At 57.7% G+C, this 19333-nt stretch overlaps 6 protein-coding genes across 6 annotated transcripts; 2 read left to right on the top strand and 4 right to left on the bottom strand.

Annotated features, from left to right (window-relative positions):
- Nucleotides 1–223: 223 nt before the first annotated feature.
- CMQ_2919 (cytoskeletal adaptor protein) lies at nt 224–3498 on the bottom strand (the record flags this gene model as incomplete). Its single annotated transcript, XM_014316997.1, has 5 exons — nt 224–963; nt 1032–1269; nt 1326–1611; nt 1935–2836; nt 2893–3498. The coding sequence occupies 5 exons, from the start codon at nt 3496–3498 to the stop codon at nt 224–226; spliced, it is 2772 nt and encodes a 923-aa protein (XP_014172472.1).
- A 583-nt stretch (nt 3499–4081) lies between these two features.
- On the bottom strand, nt 4082–5428 carry CMQ_3013 (putative dual specificity protein phosphatase 3; the record flags this gene model as incomplete). Its single annotated transcript, XM_014317091.1, has 1 exon — nt 4082–5428. One exon carries the CDS (start codon nt 5426–5428, stop codon nt 4082–4084), a length of 1347 nt encoding a protein of 448 aa, XP_014172566.1.
- A 750-nt stretch (nt 5429–6178) lies between these two features.
- CMQ_3091 (spo7-like protein) lies at nt 6179–8131 on the bottom strand (the record flags this gene model as incomplete). The annotated part of the gene is made up of 2 exons (XM_014317169.1): nt 6179–7938; nt 8113–8131. The coding sequence occupies 2 exons, from the start codon at nt 8129–8131 to the stop codon at nt 6179–6181; spliced, it is 1779 nt and encodes a 592-aa protein (XP_014172644.1).
- A 741-nt stretch (nt 8132–8872) lies between these two features.
- CMQ_2789 (adenosine deaminase family protein) lies at nt 8873–10985 on the top strand (the record flags this gene model as incomplete). The annotated part of the gene is made up of 3 exons (XM_014316867.1): nt 8873–9590; nt 10279–10735; nt 10787–10985. The coding sequence occupies 3 exons, from the start codon at nt 8873–8875 to the stop codon at nt 10983–10985; spliced, it is 1374 nt and encodes a 457-aa protein (XP_014172342.1).
- A 1251-nt stretch (nt 10986–12236) lies between these two features.
- CMQ_2902 (alpha beta hydrolase fold family) lies at nt 12237–15331 on the top strand (the record flags this gene model as incomplete). The annotated part of the gene is made up of 3 exons (XM_014316980.1): nt 12237–12399; nt 13481–13845; nt 13910–15331. 3 exons carry the CDS (start codon nt 12237–12239, stop codon nt 15329–15331), a joined length of 1950 nt encoding a protein of 649 aa, XP_014172455.1.
- A 280-nt stretch (nt 15332–15611) lies between these two features.
- On the bottom strand, nt 15612–18603 carry CMQ_3102 (uncharacterized protein; the record flags this gene model as incomplete). Its single annotated transcript, XM_014317180.1, has 4 exons — nt 15612–16366; nt 16438–17560; nt 17626–18273; nt 18472–18603. The coding sequence occupies 4 exons, from the start codon at nt 18601–18603 to the stop codon at nt 15612–15614; spliced, it is 2658 nt and encodes an 885-aa protein (XP_014172655.1).
- Nucleotides 18604–19333: the final 730 nt, after the last annotated feature.

The following is a 19333-nucleotide window of genomic DNA, read 5'->3' as shown; positions in this document are numbered from 1 at the left end:
AGCCCGGATGGCAATGCGAATACATATTAGCTCCCGATAGCGTTGCATACATAGACCGGCCGTGTGCATGTGCCAAAGTGTCCCACTCGTCCTGGTACCCAGTCTGTTCAGTTCAGTTCTTGCTCGTCTCTATCTACAGGGAATACAGCTGCCTCGTCTCGCTCTGAAGCAGAAACACCGTCTGAAAGGAATGAAAGCCCGATCTCCAACAGCACCGCCTCCTTCACCTCACCTTGGCGTCGTCAATCTCCCGCCGCAGCTGCTCCAGGATGTGCTCCCGCGACCGCAGGTGGGCCTCGAGGCTCTCGACCTGCTCGCGCACCGTGCTGAGGTCGTCGGCGACGCCGTGCAGGCTGGACGCCGCCTTGGCCTTGCCGGTGCCGTCCTCGAGATCGCGCAGCTCCTTGCGCTTATAGTCGAGCAGCTGCTCGAGCTCGCGCTTGACGAGGGCCGGCTTGGTGTCGCGCTTGCCGCCAGCGCCGCCGGCCGAACGCTGCGCCGCACCGCCCTCGATGTCGGCGATGCGCTTCTCCAGGTCCTGCAGCTGCTTCTTCAGCCGGACCTCCTCCCAGTCCTCCGTCTTCTGCTCGGCTGAGAAGTCCGTGCCGCTGCTGGCAAAGCCGGAACGGCCCAGACGCGTGAGGTACTGGTCGCCAAACTTGGCCTTGCGGCCGGTCGATGTCGAGTCGTCGGCCCGCGTGGCCCAGCGCGAGTTGGCCGCCGCCGTGCTGGCATTGCCGACCTGGTAGTCGATCTTGTTGTGCTCGAAGCTGGCCCGCAGCGACGCCGGCACCGCACGCGGGATCCGGTAGCCCTCGTGCCGGTAGTTAAGGATGTGCAGAAAGGCCAGGCAGGCGTCCTTGTTGATCGACGAGCCTGCCGACGGGTTCACCAGGTTCCATGCCGACCGGATGTCCGTGTCCGGCACCTCAAGCGATTCGTATAGGTCCTGCAGCGCAGGGACTGCAACTTCTGTCAGCAAGATCCAAAGACCAAGATCCAAAACGCAACACGTCCGCAAGGCCACTCACACGATACCTCGCCGCGCATGTCCCGGCTCTCCATGTAGATCTGCTCGTACTTGGACTTGTCGGCCGGGCTCATGTACCAGTCGAAGCCGTCTTTGAGCGGGGGCGAGTCCGGATCGTCGACCTCGACCTGCTCAAACTGCGTTGCCTTGCCCGTCAGCGCCCGGCCTGCCTGCACCAGATGTGCCTTGGACTCGGGCACCAGCCAGTCCGGCAGCGTGTTCGGAACGTCGGGATACTCCTGCGAGCTGTCAGCGGGCGCAAAGACGGAAGACACGAAGCTCAACAGCTACCCACCCCGTTCAGAATGTCAAAGATCAGCCGCATCGCCACGCAAAACTCCTCAAAGTCCAGGTTGCCATCATTGTCGACGTCGGCCAGATCCCACACCCGCTCCAGCTGCCCGTCACGCAACCCGCTGTTCTTCAGCACCGGCGCCGCCTGCTCGCCCGTCAGGAACTTGCCGCCGTTCGTCCGCGCCGAGAAGATGTTCCAGTACGTGTCAATCTCCCGCTGCTCGATCCGTGGTGGCGCCATGGCTGCCTCTCGCGTCGCGTTGCCCTCGTGTCGGAGCAGCGTATCGCTTCTTCGAATGTCTCAGACCGATCTTCGATGTCAAGTGCCAGATTTTCGTCCCTACTATTACTCGCCGATGCCGATAACGTCGCCGATTCCTGCAGTGTTGGCAATGCTCCGTAGGCTCGTAGGCTGAAGCTCGGATCGATCGCCACTAAAGTGCTCCGCAACAGCTTCGCTAGGGGTTTTATTGATGACTAATCACTACTCCCTAATCGCTCCAATTCTGGGACATCCTCGCAAGTTCTCCTTTCTCCTTGCAGCCCGGTCGATCAATGTTGTGTAATACCGTACTACCCCCTCCCAGGCGCTTCTACTGTGCAGCTTTACCCTTTCACTGCGACACTGGGATCAGCCTCGTCAATCAGTGCCGGCTGGCTGCTGCTACCAGTCCCTTGAACGTGCACTTTGAAGCTCGGCTGCCTTCCCCTTCCGCGTCCACCTCCGCCACCCCTGCCGCGGCCTCCACGGCCGCTACCTCGGCCTCTGGTGCTCGTTGCCGCCGGAACAACAGGCATCCTCACCTCGACGCTGTCGGCAGCTGCGTCCCGCATGGAATCTTCCGGGGCGGCTTTCTTGCGACGACGCTTAACGGTGTCGCCCGTGCCGGTGCCGGCAGCTGCGGGTGCTAGGCCACGCGGCGATAGACGCGAATGACCCTTCAAGGCGATGACAGGCTGGTTGTGGCCGTGGCCGTGGTCCCCTTCTTCGCATCCGTTGCAATTGCTGAACATGTCGATCTCGAAGCGGCCGCCGCCGCTGTGACCGAGCCAGTGGCCCAGGTCGACAGTGTCGCGCACGAAGCCGACGCTGCTCAGATACTCCTGTGCCATGGTAATCTGCCGCACGGTGACAATGTCGGTAATGAGGCCTGGGTCCGCGATAGGCGGCAAGTAGTAGCGAGAGTTGAAAGGCATCTCGACGGGGCTGGCCAACCCGCTCGGAAAGATGTCCCTGGCTGTCTGTGACATTGTGATGTAGCGGAGCAGCTCGCGCTCGTGGACCTGGGATGCCTCATACTGGCGGAGGGCAATTGTGTAGGCGGCCAACTTGCGCTGCTCGCGATCGTACAGGGCGCGGAAGCCCGCCTCTTCGACGCTGGTGAGCTTGAGCAAGGTCACTGTCTCATCATAGGCAAACCACGAGGTGAGCTCCCTAACCACGATGAGTTTCATATTGTCGGGCACAGCTTGCCAAGTGGTGCAGCTGGTCGACGAGGTGCCTCCTCGGTTCTGGACAAGGCCCTGTTAGCAAGGACTGAGGCACTGGCTGCCTGCCTCATACTCACGTTCTTCATGCTCTTTACTGTCGAGCCAGCCTGGTCACCTTGGAGGCCCCAGCCCGACTTGCCGGTCATTACGTTGAAGCTGCTATTATCGAAGCTACTGCTGCTGCTGATGGAAAGACCGGCGGTCTTAGATCGGTCTGACTTGATCTTCTGTCTCTTCACTGTCTGTGGCGACTCGCCAACCTGTTCATTCCCTCGTCTCTTAGCCTTGGAGCTCCCAGCAGGCATGGAGAATGATCTTCGCCAGCGGGCAAACTGAGCCTCGAGCTGCTCCTCTGCCGAGTCAATGGCCTGTGTCAAGAAGTCCTCCTTTTGCTGGTATATCAGCCCCGTAGCAGCAGCACTGTCTGGCCCGCTGGAGGACACAGAAATGGGCTGCCTCAGAATCCGGTCTGCTGCCCGGTGGAAGTCTGCGAGAGCCTCGTTTGGGTGCCGACGAGGGTCATCCAGCGCACGAGTGGGAAATGCAGTTGTCCAGCTGAGCTCGGGGGCGAATGAGGAGCGTGGTGGCTCTTGATCTTCCACAGACGAGCCGGAATCAGAGCATGCGAACTCCTTATAACGGCCGGGCTGGCGACGGCTGGTGGCAGGACGAAGCTTGGGCATGTCGAGGCTGTCTCAAGGGATGCGATTCAAAGGCCAGAGCAGAGGACAAACAATAGTGAAGGAGCAACGAGGGAGCCGTGGCCCTCTTGGAAGCTGTGTCGTCAGCTCTCTCGATCTCCCTTGGAACTGCTGCACGGCCTGAAGCAGGCAGGGCAATGCTGATGTAATGGCACGGGTCGCACCTTCCGTTCTAGTCCTCGAAGCGAACAATGCCGGTGCAAAGCGTTTGTCTGCCCGAAAGCTGAAGGAGAGTGTTACGGGAATCAGAGGGACAGGTGAATGGAAGGTGAGATATCAGGTCAGGTCAGGCCTGTCCCGGCCCTTATTCACTTGCATTGAGGCCCAGCCCCGAATTCTTTACGATAACACAATAACACAATGCACAATACTCGTTGTAACTACAGCACACGCCGTTGTATAACACGGCGTGTGGTCCTCTAATTTCTATAAAGACGATGGATCCAAAAAAGCCCTGCCTGTCTCGCCGCTTCGCCAACCCAAAATTCCGAAAGACACCAGCCTGAACGAGCTGTCCGCCCAGATACCGACACATGGTCCTCGCCACAGACACGAGAAAGCCGCCCTAGCTCGGCGGCACCTGCAGGCCGGCAACGTCTGAGAACGGGACAAAGGTTTTGCGTTCCAGATATCGAGCCATATCCAGGTGCAACCGGGGCGTTTCGGCCGACGGCTCCCGTGACAACGCGTAGTCTCCCTCCGCCTCTCTGCGGTCATCTTCGTCGTCTAGTGTCTCTTCGATCCGTCGCTTGGGCCAGCTTCTGCTCCTACTGGCCGACGATCTGGGCGGGACGGCGTTGCGAGATGGAATCGGCACCAGCGATCTGTCCCGGGATGGAAAGGACCTAGTCTCGGCAGGAGGCTGGCTACTGCAGTCGATATCAGCGTCGGCAGCGCCGCCATCGTTGCTGCAACCAACGTCGCGCTGCGCCTGAAGGATCTCGCAGTAGTTCAGCAGCATGCCCTTGGTGTCCTCGTCAAAGCTAGTGCAGAAGCGGCAGGCGTTGACAAACTGCAGAGCCTCGATCAGGCTGACGCCGTAGACGGTCAGGATGTAGGCAGCCACAACAGCAGCCGAGCGCTCGTTACCCGTCTCGCAAAAGACGAGCACGCGGCCGGCGCCGGCTCCGTTGTCAGAGCCGGCCTGTTGGAACTGCTGCATCATGTGCTCGTTGATGGTGCGCACAACGCCCGGCAGCGCCCGGATCAGCTCGCCACGGCGGTCCTCAAACACGTCGACGTAGTGGACGGCGATGCCGAGCTCACATGCGGTGCGGCCAACCGACAGCAGGCGGGCCTCGGCCATGCGGCTGTCGCGCGTGGCTAGCAACATGGTGATGCCGGCACGGCGCAGGAAGTCGCGGTCGCGCGCCACGGACGATGGGCCCAGGTACATGAAGTCGAGCACAGGTTGGGCCACGCGGCGCTTCTCGTACGTCCAGCTGTGGGTGTTGTGCTGGGCCGTCTGCGGCCGGCTACCGGTGACCTGGTGCAGCTGCTCGGCTGAGAGACCCATGATGGCTGCGTTGAGCATCGATGGCCGCATCGACATGGACCCAGACACATTTCGGTAGGTCAAGGCGGCCGTGAGGGCCCCCATGGCCGAATCATCATCGCCACGCGCGGCCATCTGCTTCCGGCGCACCTCCTGGGCCTGTTCTCGCTGCTTCTGCACGGCCCGGAAGGCGTGGGCAGCAGCGTCCGGGCCAGTGGTCAGCACCTCTACCCGCGACTGTGGCTGGCCCCATCCACGCAAGACCGAAGAACCAGCCAGCGGGACGACGATACTCGGCGCTGCGGGCGCGTGACCAACGTACGGCGCGTTGGCCACGACCCCCTGGGGCAGGATCATGCCGCCAGCGATAGCGGCCGCGATCCTTGTGTGAGGTGGAGATGGCGGGTCGACGTCCATGATCAAAAGGAAAGAGGTAGCTCCAGGCGACGCGTTTGGGAGCTTCTGCAGGCAGCAGAGCTAGTAGAGGCAGGCAAGAAAGAATGTGACCGCGGGTATTATGATGAAGGAAACAGAAAAAAAAAGCAACAATGTGGTAAAAAGACGGCAAATAGGTATGCAGCCCGCTGCCAAAGAGTATTGTGATCCTGGGTTTGGGTGGCGGCTTAGAAGACGCCCTAAAAAAAGGGCGGCAGTGGGTTTTCAATTCCGACGTTGGTGAGGCCATGTCTCAATAATGTACTCCGTACAGAGTACCAGACAAACAAACGGCAGCCTGTACTCTCTGGCTCCTTCCCCACTTGCTTTGTACCGTGGAAACGAGACAGTGCAGGGCCGCTCCTTCCACGTCCGACTCGTTTATCTCGCCATGAGAGCTCTGCTTCATAATACTACGATATCGCAAGCACGGGAATGCAGGGGCGAACTACAGCGCTCGATGCAGTAGTGCTTGCCGAGCCCGTAACACGCCGTTATAGTAGCACGCGGGCTCCTGCCGCCCGGCAGCAGCATGCCGCATTTTTAATCGAGCCTGCATATACGAGCCCAGAACCGTGGCGGTCACGTGCTTAGTCATCCGAGCAGCTTCATTACTATGCTACTATGCCCACGTAGACGCCATGCATGCATACAGGCGCGGAGAGGGGATGTGTCTCGTGTTTTGCAGTCCACCGGCTGTTTTCTAGCTCTTCTGTAGTCCCCCGTCGGCGGTCATCCGGCCGCCGACATGCTGTTCTCTCTGGCCAGCGGCGACGGGATCTCGGGCGTGACCGAGCGCGAGTCCGACGCATTGGGCCGTCTAGCCGCCGCCGAAATGGTGCGTGTCATCGCCGGGGCCGTCGACACGGACGACTTCTTCCTCCGCCGGTCAGATGTGCAGGACCCTGTGCTCTCCTTTCGGCCTACCGCAGCGGCAGCGGCAGTGTCTTCGACCTCCACGGCCGGTGTGCCGCTGCGCGAGCCCGTCGACATGCTGCCGCGGCGCGAGCTGTTGCTGCGCGTGCGGCGATGCTCGCGCTCGACGGCGACGTGGCGCGGATGGTGCAGCTGGTGGTGGGCGTTTTTGTCGCCGCTGCCGCCGCTGCTGCCGCCCATGTCACCACCCCGGCCACGCGGCGTGTAGGGCCGCTGCTGCTCGCTGGAAGTGACAGCAGGGCGGCCGGGCAGCCACCAGAACCAGCTGCCGGAGTTGTAACGCAGGGCGCGGTCCTGCTCCTTGAGCTTCCGGCGAATGAGGGCGCGACGCTCGTTCTCGCGTTCCCAGTACTCCTGGCGGTACAGCTCCCAATTCTCGCGGAAGGTGGGCGAGAAGGGCTTGGCGAGCAGCAGCAGCTTGACATAGTCGCCGCCGGGCGCTAGATCCTCCTGGTGGGCGTGCAGGTGCTGCATGCCGGGGTGGGAGTGAGAGTGCCCGTGGCCGTGGCCGTGGCCGTGAGTGGCGTGCTGGGTGGCAGCGGCAGCACGGCTGCTACTGCTGCTGCCCTTTTCCTCGTCGCGGACGATGATGGCCGGTATGGTGTTGGTGCCGGAAGCGGTGCGGCCGGGACTGGGGCTGACAGACGGGTGGCCGGTGGCCGAGAGGTGCAGCTCGCGGTCGACCTCACGCAGGATGGCGGGCTCGACGTAGCGGTAGGACGAGACGCCGGCGCCGTTGGAAAGCAGGCCGTAGGTCAGGAACCAGGCCAGCGTGGACAGGGTCTCGGCCAGCCAGGAACGCTTCATCAGCACGAGCTTGCAGTTGATGTGGCGCAGGCCGCGGTTGGACACGTTGAACCAGCGACGCGGCCAGCGCACGCCGCGGTCCCAAATGCCGGTGGCCCAGATCAGAACGGCCGTGATGGCGCCGCCCATGAAGCAGACCTTTTCGGCTACGTCGACGACCCAGTAGACGGAGCCGCCCACGCCGCTGCCGTCCTCGCGCGGCGCCAGGAACAGCGCATAGCCGAAGCCCAGAATCCAGCCGCTCAGCAGGATGAGGAAGAAGGTGTGGTGGCGGCGGCGGGCCCGCAGCGCCAGGTATTGGGCCCGCAGCGATGCCTCGAGGATGAGCAGGTTGAGGTAGATCATCGCCGGCGAGCCGGGCGTGTGCGAGAGCGGGTCGCCGTCAGGGCTACCGGAGCCGGGGCCGCCAAGCCCAAGTGCCGCTGCCGCCTTGTAGCCGAGACTGCCTGGCCCAGACAGCGGCGCCCCCTTGACGAGGGAGTCGAGGTCGTCGGCCATGGCCAGCCGGAGTGCAGGCGGGGTCCTCCGTCTGGTGTGAGGCCCGTCGGGAGGGGGCGTGCGCTCGTTTGTGGCTGTTTGCTGCTTGCTGCTTGCTCGCGGGCTGTTCGAGTGCAGCGAGAGGAGCCGTCGGGAGACGTCAGATCGTCGTCGTCGTCGAGGTGGCGTGGAAGCGAACAGGACCAGACTCGTCTGTCCACCCGTCTCCACGGCCGGTCGGTGAGGAGAACACGATAACAGCTGCGATAAGGCTGGTCATGTGACACTCCGGACTAATCACACAGTTGGACCGGCATGCGTAAATTAGGGCCTTAGCAACTAACACTACGTAACCGTTATCGTGGCCCTCTTCCTATTGTTCTCTTACCCCACGTTAGGCTTCTCTTGCTGTTACTTACTCGTTTGTTTATTTTCTCCTTGCTTACTCTCGTTTCCGTACTTCATCTTTCTTCTGTCATCTTAAATTGCTTCTGTTTTCATAAGCTGTCTCTACTGTGCTCGTATAATGGATCCTTTGTCAATTTCCGCCTCCATTGTCGGCATTTAAATACCGGCGCTTTGGTAGTCTCCAAGCTGCATGCTATCATCAACAGCATCCGTGATGCATCCTGTCTTGCGCAGAGCCTGGTGCTAGAGATTAATACTATTTCGGTGGTTGTCCAGTCTCTGAGCTCCTACATCGATGGCCGCGTCCAGGCATCTGTCGACCGAAACGCTCTGATTCTGCTCGAGCAAGTGTTGGCGACGCTGACGGGCTGTGTCACGACATACTCGGACCTGAGCGGTCTGATAGGTGGCATTAGTGTAGACAAAGACATAGGCTTCTTTGACCGATTTAAAATGGCTGCGCAAAGAATATAATCTTACCGCGGCTTTGCAGCGTCTACAGGATTACAAGTTGTCTCTAACCTTAATGTTGAATATTTTACGATGGTTGTTATTGCCCTTTTCTTTTACTGGCCGGTTATTTTACCTAATCACGGCATCTGTCTACTTAGTCAATCTGATCAAGAAGCCGAGGTATCGAGTCGACAGCTTCACACGCTGGTGGAATCAACGCTGATCTCGGATACGTTCCTTGCAGGACTCATAAGAGGACTTCGCCATGAAGGCTTCGTTATTTCCGAGATGGAAAGAGGGCAGGATGACGCCTCGACAATTCGTCAGACACAAGCATCCAACACGATGTCTTTAGCCGCGCCTGAAAGCCTTTCGCAACAGTCCGCCTTTGATCAGGACCTGCAGGCCTCGCGCGTGTACAAACGCACGATTAAAATTCGGAATTCTATGACGTTGCTAAGTAGCACGGCGCTGTACACTACGGCCCTATCAATGTTCTCCAACATCTCCTTTTGTGTGTTACCTATTTACTCAACCGACCTAAGTAACAGCTTCTGCTACGTCTTTGGTGAAGAAGGCGCGTTACGCAGCGATAGACAGGGAGGGGAGCAAGAACGGAAATCATGGCAGTCTCCGGAAGAAAAGTTCCTGTATGTCGAGGCATTTTTATCCGATTTTGGCCCCACAAACGCTTTTAAAACTTATACTGAGATTCCCAGCGCTTCCCAGGAGTTCTCATTCGATACCAGGCCAATCGTCGCGAGGTTCTTGAGGAGGAGAGCGCCTGTGCCTTCGACTACGAGGGCTACCAGTGCCGAAACACTGGCCAACCATGTGATCATGCGTCTAAAGCTTCATGATGCTGAGGTGCAAAGTTTTGACCAGGTGGATCAGGAGCATGCACACATCGCAGGCAATAACTTCCTGACCAACGAACAGCTCATCTCAGGCACACAGCTGCTGCGGGTAGCTGAGAAGATGCCTAAGGGTGCACACCTACGCATCAACTTTAACTCGCACTTGCTTCTGACTGCGCTGCTAGACGTGGCTAGTAGCATGCGTCGTATGTTTATCATGAGTAGCCTGCCATTAGTACTAACCGACACGGCCAAAAAGGCCGTCACAGACGGGGAGTGCAGTGCGATAGACACACCAAATTTTCTTTCGTCTGAGATTCAGTTCTCTATTCTCTCTAAGGATGAGGAAAACCCGGGTGATATGTTTAGCGCGGCGTACAAACCGTGGCAAACGATGCCATTGAGAGAGTTCTTAAGGAATTTCCCAGGATACACAAATATATCGGCTAGGGATTGGCTACTGTTAAAGCTCAGCGAAAAGGTGACACACGACATTCCGCAAATTTCTGGAAGGTAAGATACGTCCAACGATTCACTGCCATTCATTAAGCGTACCTAAAATTTCCCTGCGCAGGACATGGCAACGTTTAAGTGGACGTACACAAATGATGAAAGGCCTGCTTAATTACGCGACTGCTTACAAGATGCACACGGAGTTGTTTCTGCAAGATCTACTGGACGACAATATCTAGTACGCAGAGATACGACCGACCTTTATGGTGTTAAATTATTTGTTTAATGACGAAGGCACAGAAACGATAAACAGCACAGGCATCATGGAGATTATTATAGATGTGTGCGAAAACTTTAAAGTGCAGCAGACGCAGGACCATAGGCAACGTTACTTTAACGGGATCAAAAGCATCTACTGCACTCTACGGTCGCTTTCGCCAGAGTTACTGGACCTAGCGTTGATGGAGTGCCTCAACTTTAAGAAGCGGTGGCCGAACTACATAGCAGGCTTTGATTTAGTAGCCGAGGAGACGAAGGGACACCGACTACGCGAATTCGTGCCCAAGTTACTAGCGTTCCAAAATCAGTGCACACACGAGGGCTTCGATATACCGTTCCTGTTCCAATGCGACGAGACGCTGGACATAGGCACAGAGGTAGACAACGACCTCGTTGATGCGTTACTGCTAGGAGCAAAACGTATTGGACGCGGCTTTGCGATGCCGCGCCACTCAAGAATCTTACATCAGATGAAGCAAAGGGGCATATGCGTGGAAATGTGTCCAACTTCGAACGAGCTGCTAGGACTAACGCCGCGCATCAGCGGTCGTCTTGTTAACAATATGCTAGCAGAAAACATGCCGTGCACGATAAATAGCGATAACGGCATGCTTATTAGGTAAGTCACTTTCCTTGACGACGGACTTCCTAACATAAACTAACTCTTCAGGTCTTCCCTTTCGTACAACTTCTACCGGATTATAGTTGGGAAGGCTGACATGGGCTTGTTTGGCTGGCGGCAGCTAGCCGAGTGGAGCCTCGAGCACGCTTGCCTGTCGAACGAAGAGCTGGCAGAAGCAATGGGTAACTGGCTAGAGGCGTGGTGTCACTTTGTGGTGTGGCTGCTAGACATACGACGACCACAATAGTCAAACGCAACATGTGCTTAAGCAGATATATGCAGGCAATGAAGCGGCAGCGAGACCTGGAAGGTCTCGTTTCTAAGTTAGTAGCTAATCCATAAGTAATGCTGTGATTGATCGCGTAGGTAAGAAATTCGGAAGCAGTGCGGAAGGTTTCATTCCAATATATATGTAAGTTTGTACGGAGTACAAAGTGCTCCGTAGTTTAAAATAATTTACAAGTCCGCTAGACCTTTACGGAGTACATAGAAAACATACTCCGTATATCTACAAAGCCCGGCTTGAGTAAGCAGATGTCAGTCTTCATATGGTCGGGTTGTCAGTACTCCGTAGACACAGAATTATTTCGCCGGGCCCTGCTGTAGTCAAACCAGGCGATTAGTTAATCCGAGGCGTTGATTTCCGGCAACGGCTTCGTCGGAGCCCAAGCCCACAAAAGAAGCACAGGGGTGGCGGTCATTGAAATGAGTCCAAGTAAAAATAGCAAAAAACGGGCGTCGCCCCCCAATTGGGCGCTAGTGCAGTCACGTGCACAGTCGCCACAGCCGAGGAACAACGCTAGAAGGGCTGAGGCGACGTGGGGAAGGGTGCAGTGGACAAAGGGCGTGAAACAACCTGTCACGAATCAGCTAGCGAGCAATCGCCGAAAACCGCAAGCGGTCATGTGCGATCAGGCCACTATTGCCGGGAAAGCATCGGTCTAGGCCAGAAGTGGAAACCACGTTGTTCCGGGACCAGTCGCCCCCTCCCTAGAAGGAAGTCGTGAAGGGGTGCCTGCTGGTACGGAGTCAGGGTGGCACTGTTCCATAATTTCCCGACGTCGGCAAGGGGAACGGAGTCAAGTATTGGGCCTCGCGTTTCTAAAAAATTTCTCTTAAAATTGCTTCTTTTCTTCTTTTCTTCTTTTTTTCTCGCCAAATCTTTCTGTTGTCCTTCCTACTTGTAAGTTGCTGTAGACACGTCTTGTACGCATCGATATCGTGGTGCCAGTTTACGAGAGAGTGCCATACTGTCGACGTATTCGTGACTTCAGCAACTTGAACCACCACTCAACCTTTTCGTCTTTTGTCTTTCTGTCTTTTTTACTTGCCCAGGCCATCAACAGCCCCTTTTCCAAGGTAAGACGGACATTCTGTCCAGCACATGCCGTGCCCAGCACGGCACTGTCGCCTCCAATGACCTTGCAGCCATGAGGTCGATCAGACACAGGCTGCCAGGAGTTAGGCTGACCATTGCAGTCTTTGTTCATCCTTCACCATGAGAACCACACGCATCATCTCGTTGACGAACATGTGCGTCGCCACGTCGGCGCTGGCGTTCCAGGTCTTCGTCCTGTACCCATGGCATCACCAGCTGCAGCATGACTTTGAGGACCTGAAGCGCGAACACATGCGCGTCCTGAAGACCATGGGCAGCACAGGTGCGCTTGCGGCTCTTCGCCAGAAGCAGACGTAAGGGAGACGCGAAGGCGAGGGTGGTGAGAGAAGACGGCGACTGCCACACCAGACCGAGATGGCGCCGATTCGATCGATAATAGAGGATGGACCGATCTGTTCTTGACAAGGAGAGAAGACGACATATACACACGCTCGAGGTGTTCATACCTGCAACCAATTTTCCTTTTGTGTTTTGTGTCTGCCTAGCAGACTTTGTTTGTCAGTTTTGCATTTCCACAGGCAGCATTGGAGGGTCGCGCATTTTAGATAGAGTTTTGTATTATCAAAGCAACTTTGCTTTCTTCAAGTCGTGTCCGTGTCGCTGTAGCCTCTCGAGCTTTCCATGATCGCAGCCGGCTGCGTCCTCTCTTATATATACATGGTAATCTGTCCTACACAGAAGTGGTGCCATGCATGGGTGGTAGCCCTGGCCGCGAATGGAGCCCTGCGGCTGTGGGGGATCGAACCTTGATCGTACGAGCTTGGCTGGTACGAGTATCTTACTATGCAATAGTAGGCAATCTCACAGCCTCTCAAGTCGCCCTACCCACGGTCCCGACGGGGCTGGCAGACGCATGCGACGTGAATGCCGTCCATCTTACGATTCGGCCCCTTTTCCGCCAGCTCGATCGATTGGCCGTCGCCAGCGGAGCGCCAGAGCCTGAGCAGCGCCGCGCCACAGGGCTGCCTAACAGCCACAGGCTACGTTGTAGGCCGGCCGGCTGGGATCGGGATAGCGGGACGAGGACGAAAATCCGGCCTGGGAAAGACCAATTCGAGCATTTTGCCCCGAGGCAACAAAACTGTCGGCTTCAGCAAGCGAAACGAGTGAAAGCCATCACCGGCTAGCAACCAACCTCCCACCACCACTACCATTGGGCGGGGCGCTCAGCCTGCGTGACTGCTCCAGCTCCCGCTAGAGTGCTCTGTTATGCCGCTCGCCTCCCGGAATTAGGATTTACGGACGTTCTCTGTGCCGGAGCCTCTCACACAGGCTCCCTTCCCCATATATTTCTTCTCGCCTCTTATCTCCAGCTTGTATCGTCTCTCTCTCTCTCTCCACAGTGATGATCCGCAACCCCCAACATCTGGTACTGCAACTCTCTGTTGCTCCCACCAGACGGTCCATCTCGGCAGCAGCCTCGTCCTATCACGGCTCCGAAAAGGCTCCTCCGGCAGCCGTGGCCACCGCGACAGCCACTGCGACAGCCACTGCGACGCCGACCAAAGCAGCGGTGCGCGCCGTCAGGATGAGCGTCGAGCCGGCACCGTCGTCGCCCTCATCGGCCATGGCCCAGCCACGATCGCGATCGGAAGAACGCCCCCCGTCATCGCCGTCGTCACAGGCCAAGGCCCAGGTTTCGACCGAAGGCTCGCGCCGTGTTCTGTCATACTTTCCGCTGGGGTACAAGGAGGCGGCCCAGCAGTGGGTATGTCGTGTGGAAATGCTGTGATCGGCCGTCTGTCTGTCGTTCCCGTTGCTGACTCTTCCAGTGGACCAGCGTCTCAGCCTCGGCAGCAGAGCGAGGCGTGCTCTCGCATGTGCGGCATCTGTGCGAGGCCAAGACCGGCTCACAGCCAGATCTTGCGCCGACTCCTACAAAGGACCCCTACGGACCCCGGCTTTGGCGGTCGCAGATGGTGACCCTCTCGGGCAAGAACCGGGCGCTCAACGAATACTCGATCGAGCGGACGGGCGAGGAGGCGACCGACACGCTCGTCATGCTGCATGGCTACGGAGCCGGACTCGGCTTCTTCTACCGCAACTTTGAGCCACTCAGCCAGGCGCCCGGCTGGCGGCTGTTTGCTCTCGACATGCTCGGTATGGGCAACTCGTCGCGGCCGACGTTTCGCCTGCACGCCAAGGACAGCGACGCCAAGATCACCGAGGCCGAAGCCTGGTTCGTCGACGCGCTCGAGGAGTGGCGCCAGGCCCGTCGCATCGAGCGCTTCACCCTGCTGGGACACTCGCTGGGCGGCTATCTCGCCGTCGCCTACGCCCTCAAATATCCCGGCCACCTCAACAAACTGATCCTGGCCTCGCCCGTCGGCATCCCCGAGGACCCCTACGCCGTCAGCCCGGACCTGCCCGAGCCCCAGGAGTCCACCCTGGTGGCCGAGTTCGCGCAGGATCAGCAGCAGACCGTGGCCCCTCCGGGCGGCCATGTTGTCAAGATCTCGCCCAGCTCCTCAGCCACAACTTCCAGCCCAGCCACAACTCCCAGCCACAACTATCGCTACAACCATAACCACCTCAACAAGGCCGCTGCTGCCAGCAGCAAACGTCCTGTCCGTCGACCGCTGCCCAGTTGGCTCGTCTGGCTCTGGGATGCCAACGTGTCGCCCTTTACGTTTGTGCGCGCTTCCGGGCCGCTGGGCCCCCGTCTCGTCTCCGGCTGGACATCACGCCGCTTCAGCCACCTGCCTGCCGACGAAGCCGACGCCCTGCACACGTATTCCTACAGCCTCTTCCGCCAGCGCGGCAGCGGTGAATATGCCCTGCCCTATCTTCTGGCCCCCGGCGCCTATGCCCGTCGCCCCGTCATCAAGCACATCCAGGACGTCGGTCGCCAGCTCATCCCACCGTCCGTTGCTGCTGCTACCGGCACCATGGCCACCCGCGAGACCGGCTACCCTATCGTCATGCTATACGGTGATCACGACTGGATGGATGTCGCTGGCGGCTTTGCGGCCGAGCACAAAATCAATTCCCGCATCGCCCAATCGCGTCTGGACGGCTCGCCCGACACCGGCAGCGCAAAGGTTATCCTCGTTCGCAACGCCGGCCACCACCTCTATCTGGACAACCCGGACGACTTCAACAAATACATCCGCACCGAGCTCGATGACACCAAGCTGTCTGAAGAGCAGCGGAGAAAGCAGCAGCAGCAGAAGGAGCAAGCCTCCCTCACGTAAAAAGGAGAAGACAAAGTACAGAGAGAGAGAGAGAGATGAGGCGTTCAACAGGACCGGACTACAGGCGTTTAGCATCTGCGTGCAGCTACAACTCAAACGTTGCTCAGCACTGCCTTCGCATTGGGTTTTTATAAAAGATGGATTAATGTGTCATGCTATATAGCTGGACTTCCTTCGTACCCGTTTGCATGATTAGAATTTATATGTATACAAGAATTGAGACAACTCCCAACAGTACCCAAGCCGCATTATCCAAGAAACATACGGAGTACATGATCCTCTATCCACTCATGTCTTCTTCGCTCTCTCGGAAGATGCTCCGTCGCAACGTTCCCAGACTGCCACCCGGAGATGGTGGAACCGGTGCAGACTGCTGTGCTATCAAGGATGGTGGCGGGATATTTGTCTGTGGCCCTGCACCTGCCCCTGTTGCCGTTTCGGCCTCGGCTGCCTCTTCTGCTGCTGCTGCCTCCGGGATCGGATGTGGCCGTCCCATTGTTGCTGCTCCAGCCAATACCGGAATGGCCGCCGCCGTTTGTGGTGTCGATGGCGACACAAGCGAAGACGTTCCCGAGTTCACCGAGTCGCCACCCTCGCTGCCTTGCCGCAGGTGCCTGCGGTCAGAGTCGCTGAGCTCCGATATGCTAGACTCGCGTTGTCGTCGACGACTGCCGCTTCCCACACCCGGCGATGCGCTCTCTGTGCTGGGTGAGGACGGCGTGGGTGCCGACGCCGAAATCGGTGGCGTTGGTGCCAATCCTACCGAACCGGATCTTGATGGTGGCAGATACACTCTCGCCAGGCCAGCAGTGCTAAGGGGAGGTGAGTCTGGACGCGCAGTTGCAGCCTCAGGAATAACTGCAGGCACAACTGCAGAACCCCTTCTGCCGTGGCGCCTGCTGTCTGTTGTGCTTTCGAGCTCGGCCGCTGACGAGACAAACGATACTACTTTCTCGCCCCGGCCGAAACGGCTGCTAGCAGCACCTGCTGACGACGATTCTCCGCTGAGCTCGGCCACCGGATGATGGGTGTCGGCTTTGCACATTAGTCATCATTCTGGACAGGAAACGGACGGAAAGAAAGGAAAGAAGAAAGCCTTTGCTCACCCATCATCTCGGCGATCGCAGTGTCGGGGACCTCAACCGCTGCCAGGTGTCGGCTCCCATCCGATGTCCCGCTTCTGCTTCCAGACGCATGATAAGCACGCGGTGACCCGCCGTGCAGCTGCTCCATCTCTGGTGAGCTTGGGCTGCCTGTAGTCCCATCCAGCGTTTCACTATAGGCAGATGCACCTGTTGTCGTCGGCGAGCGCTTGACGCTCGTAATGCCCAATAGCCAATTTATGACCATATTAGCTCGTGTGTCGTACGTGGCATCGCTCCTAGCCCCGTCAACGCCTCGGCTGGACCGACGACCACCGCTTTGAGAGCCGCGCCGCAGCAGAGCCCGCCGGCGATACAAGACAAAGCCCAAGACACACAGCGACAACGCCATAAGGCCACAGATGACCCCGAGAAGCGGTGGTAGAAACGAGGGCACCTTGCTGCCGTGTGAGCCGGTAGCCTTCGGTGTGGGCACAGCTGTGGATGTGCTGTTGGTGCCACTGGTCGTAGTGGTGGCTAGCGAATAAGGATAGTACGTCGGGATGGACGTCTTGTAAGCTGTCGAGAACACCGCACCTAGGGCCGCCGTATCCCAACCACCGGACACAGCCGGCTCTGTGGCCGTGGCGCCACCCTGTCCATTGCCCCCGATAACCTTGACGACGGCATCTGGTACGGTGTAGTTGGACCACTTTTCGGGGTTGTACGAGGTCAACCATTCGGTCGACGAGAGATTGAACACCTGCAATATACCGCCTTCCGCGCAGGGCTCCGTTTCAGACATGGTGGCAGAACCACCGACGACAAACATCTGGTCCGGATACGGAAGCAAACAGCGGTGGCCGGCACGGCCATGCGATGTATTGCCCGCAAATACCTGCGTCCAGGTGAAAGACGGCAGTGACAAGACCCAGACATCGTCGCTATAGTCGTCAAAGGCGGCCAGGCCGTCATAGCCACCGTACAGGTATATGTTAAAGCTGGATGCGTCCGCTGCCGTTGCCAGCACCGAACAGGCCAGCGCCAATTGGCCTGGACCACCGCCCGTAGTCGTCTGCTGGTACCAGGTCTTGTTAAAGACGTCATAGACGTCGATTGTGGTCATGAATTCCGGGCTTTGCGCTTTCTGTAAGGAATGTTAGGATGAGGGAGAGGACAGGACCGGAAATGTATACTGGCATATCTACTCACACTGGCCGTTGCGTTGCTCGACTGGTGGACTGTGGTGACGAAATCTGGATAGACAACTCCACCGATGGCTACGAGAATCCCCTGCTCTCCAACGGGCACCCAGACCAGCTCCGGGCTGGCTCGGCCTCGTGCAGAGCCCGTCAGCGTTCGGTTTTCAAAAAACTCGCCCTGCTGCGTGGTCATGTCGAGTGTGAAGAGCGTGTTGGATATATTCGAAGGTTTTACCGACTGATTGGCCGACGTCTGGTATATGGCCCCCCAGTCGGGCGAGCGCATACCCGAGAAGTACCAGGCCTTATTCTCCGAGGGCGCGTTAGCTGCACCACCGTAGGTTATGTAGCGCGTCGACCCTGAGGGCAGATCGACAAATCCAAAGCCTGAGAAGAACGTCCTGTTGACGCCATACTGAGATTGCCGATAATAAAAGACCTGTTTGTCGTCCGGCGGCGTATAGCTGTCAGTGTTGGCAAGTGCCCCGCCAAAGAGAAACATTTCATGGTCATTGCTGAGTAGAGCACCGTCAACGTAATTGGGCGCAAGGTTGCCTGCACCACTGCCCTCTGGGCCCTTGTTAAGCTGGCCGAAAAGAGCAGAGATGTTCTGCGACGTGTTGAAGGGTATGCTAAAGTTGAGCGTCAAGATGACCCCCTGTGGATTGCCTTTGCTGTCAGTGAAGAACAGTGGCAGTACATAGATGAGGGAGAGATGGATTGCATCGTTACCATCTTTTTGCAAGGGATCTAACCCATCCTTCGTCTGGGTTTTCCAATACAAACTGCCCCCGTCCATATACAAAGTATCCTGGATGGCGGTGGCTGTTCTGTCAGTGCCTTGTCTTCTGCTCACACTCTGAAAAAGCTTAATACCTCGAAGCTGCCCCCAATAGCATATTGTGGTGTTGACCTGGTCCGATGACCATCCGGATAGTTGAGCCGCGGCCCCAGCCACGAAGCCCGACACCACGGCCAAAAGCCGCATGATGTTACGGTCTCTGCTTAGTATAGACAACTGGCGATCCACGAAAAACACATGAGATGGAGATGAAAGAACGCAGTGTTGGAGTGAAGTCCCATTCGCTATATGGAGGCGGGAGGAGACAGAGATAATACAGAGAGGAGGAAGGTGAGACCGTCGCTCCAAGAGCGAAGGAAGAGTGTCTAGAAGATAGAAGGGAAGGAAGGCGCGTCGATCGCAAGGCTCGATTTCTGCAATGGGAAATCACGAGCAGTGGCCCATTGCCGCAACGTTCCTGCCGATTTGTACTGTCAAAATCCGGGGTTCGTTGCACAGCAGTGAAAGCACAGCCAAGAAATAAGGGAATGAGAAAGCCAATCGACTTGGGGGCTGCCACTAGACCTTGTAGATGAGGTGTCAGCCGACAGGAAATGCAAAGGTGGGCGAACAATCCTACATGAGGAGGGGTGAGAGCCAAGACAAAGAACTGAAGAGAGTCTGGAGGACGGCACTCGTGTGCTGATTAAAGAGACCGGCAGTGATCGCAAAGTGGTCGGGAAACGAATGTAGACAAACGGCCAAACGACAGGTTGCGACCGAGAAGAGGAGGGTGCTGCAGCAGCAGCCATGCATAGTGTTAGTGCGGAGCACTTTTCGGACATCCAGCTCGTCCAATACGAGATAGCACATCTGCCACCACCAGAATAGCAGCAGTGCGGTGTCCAGGCCACACAAGGCAACACGGGAAGGCCTC

This window comes from Grosmannia clavigera, assembly GCF_000143105.1.
Source record: "Grosmannia clavigera kw1407 unplaced genomic scaffold GCSC_144, whole genome shotgun sequence".
Taxonomy (NCBI): domain Eukaryota; kingdom Fungi; phylum Ascomycota; class Sordariomycetes; order Ophiostomatales; family Ophiostomataceae; genus Leptographium; species Leptographium clavigerum.
This window is presented reverse-complemented; position numbering and strand designations above follow the sequence as displayed.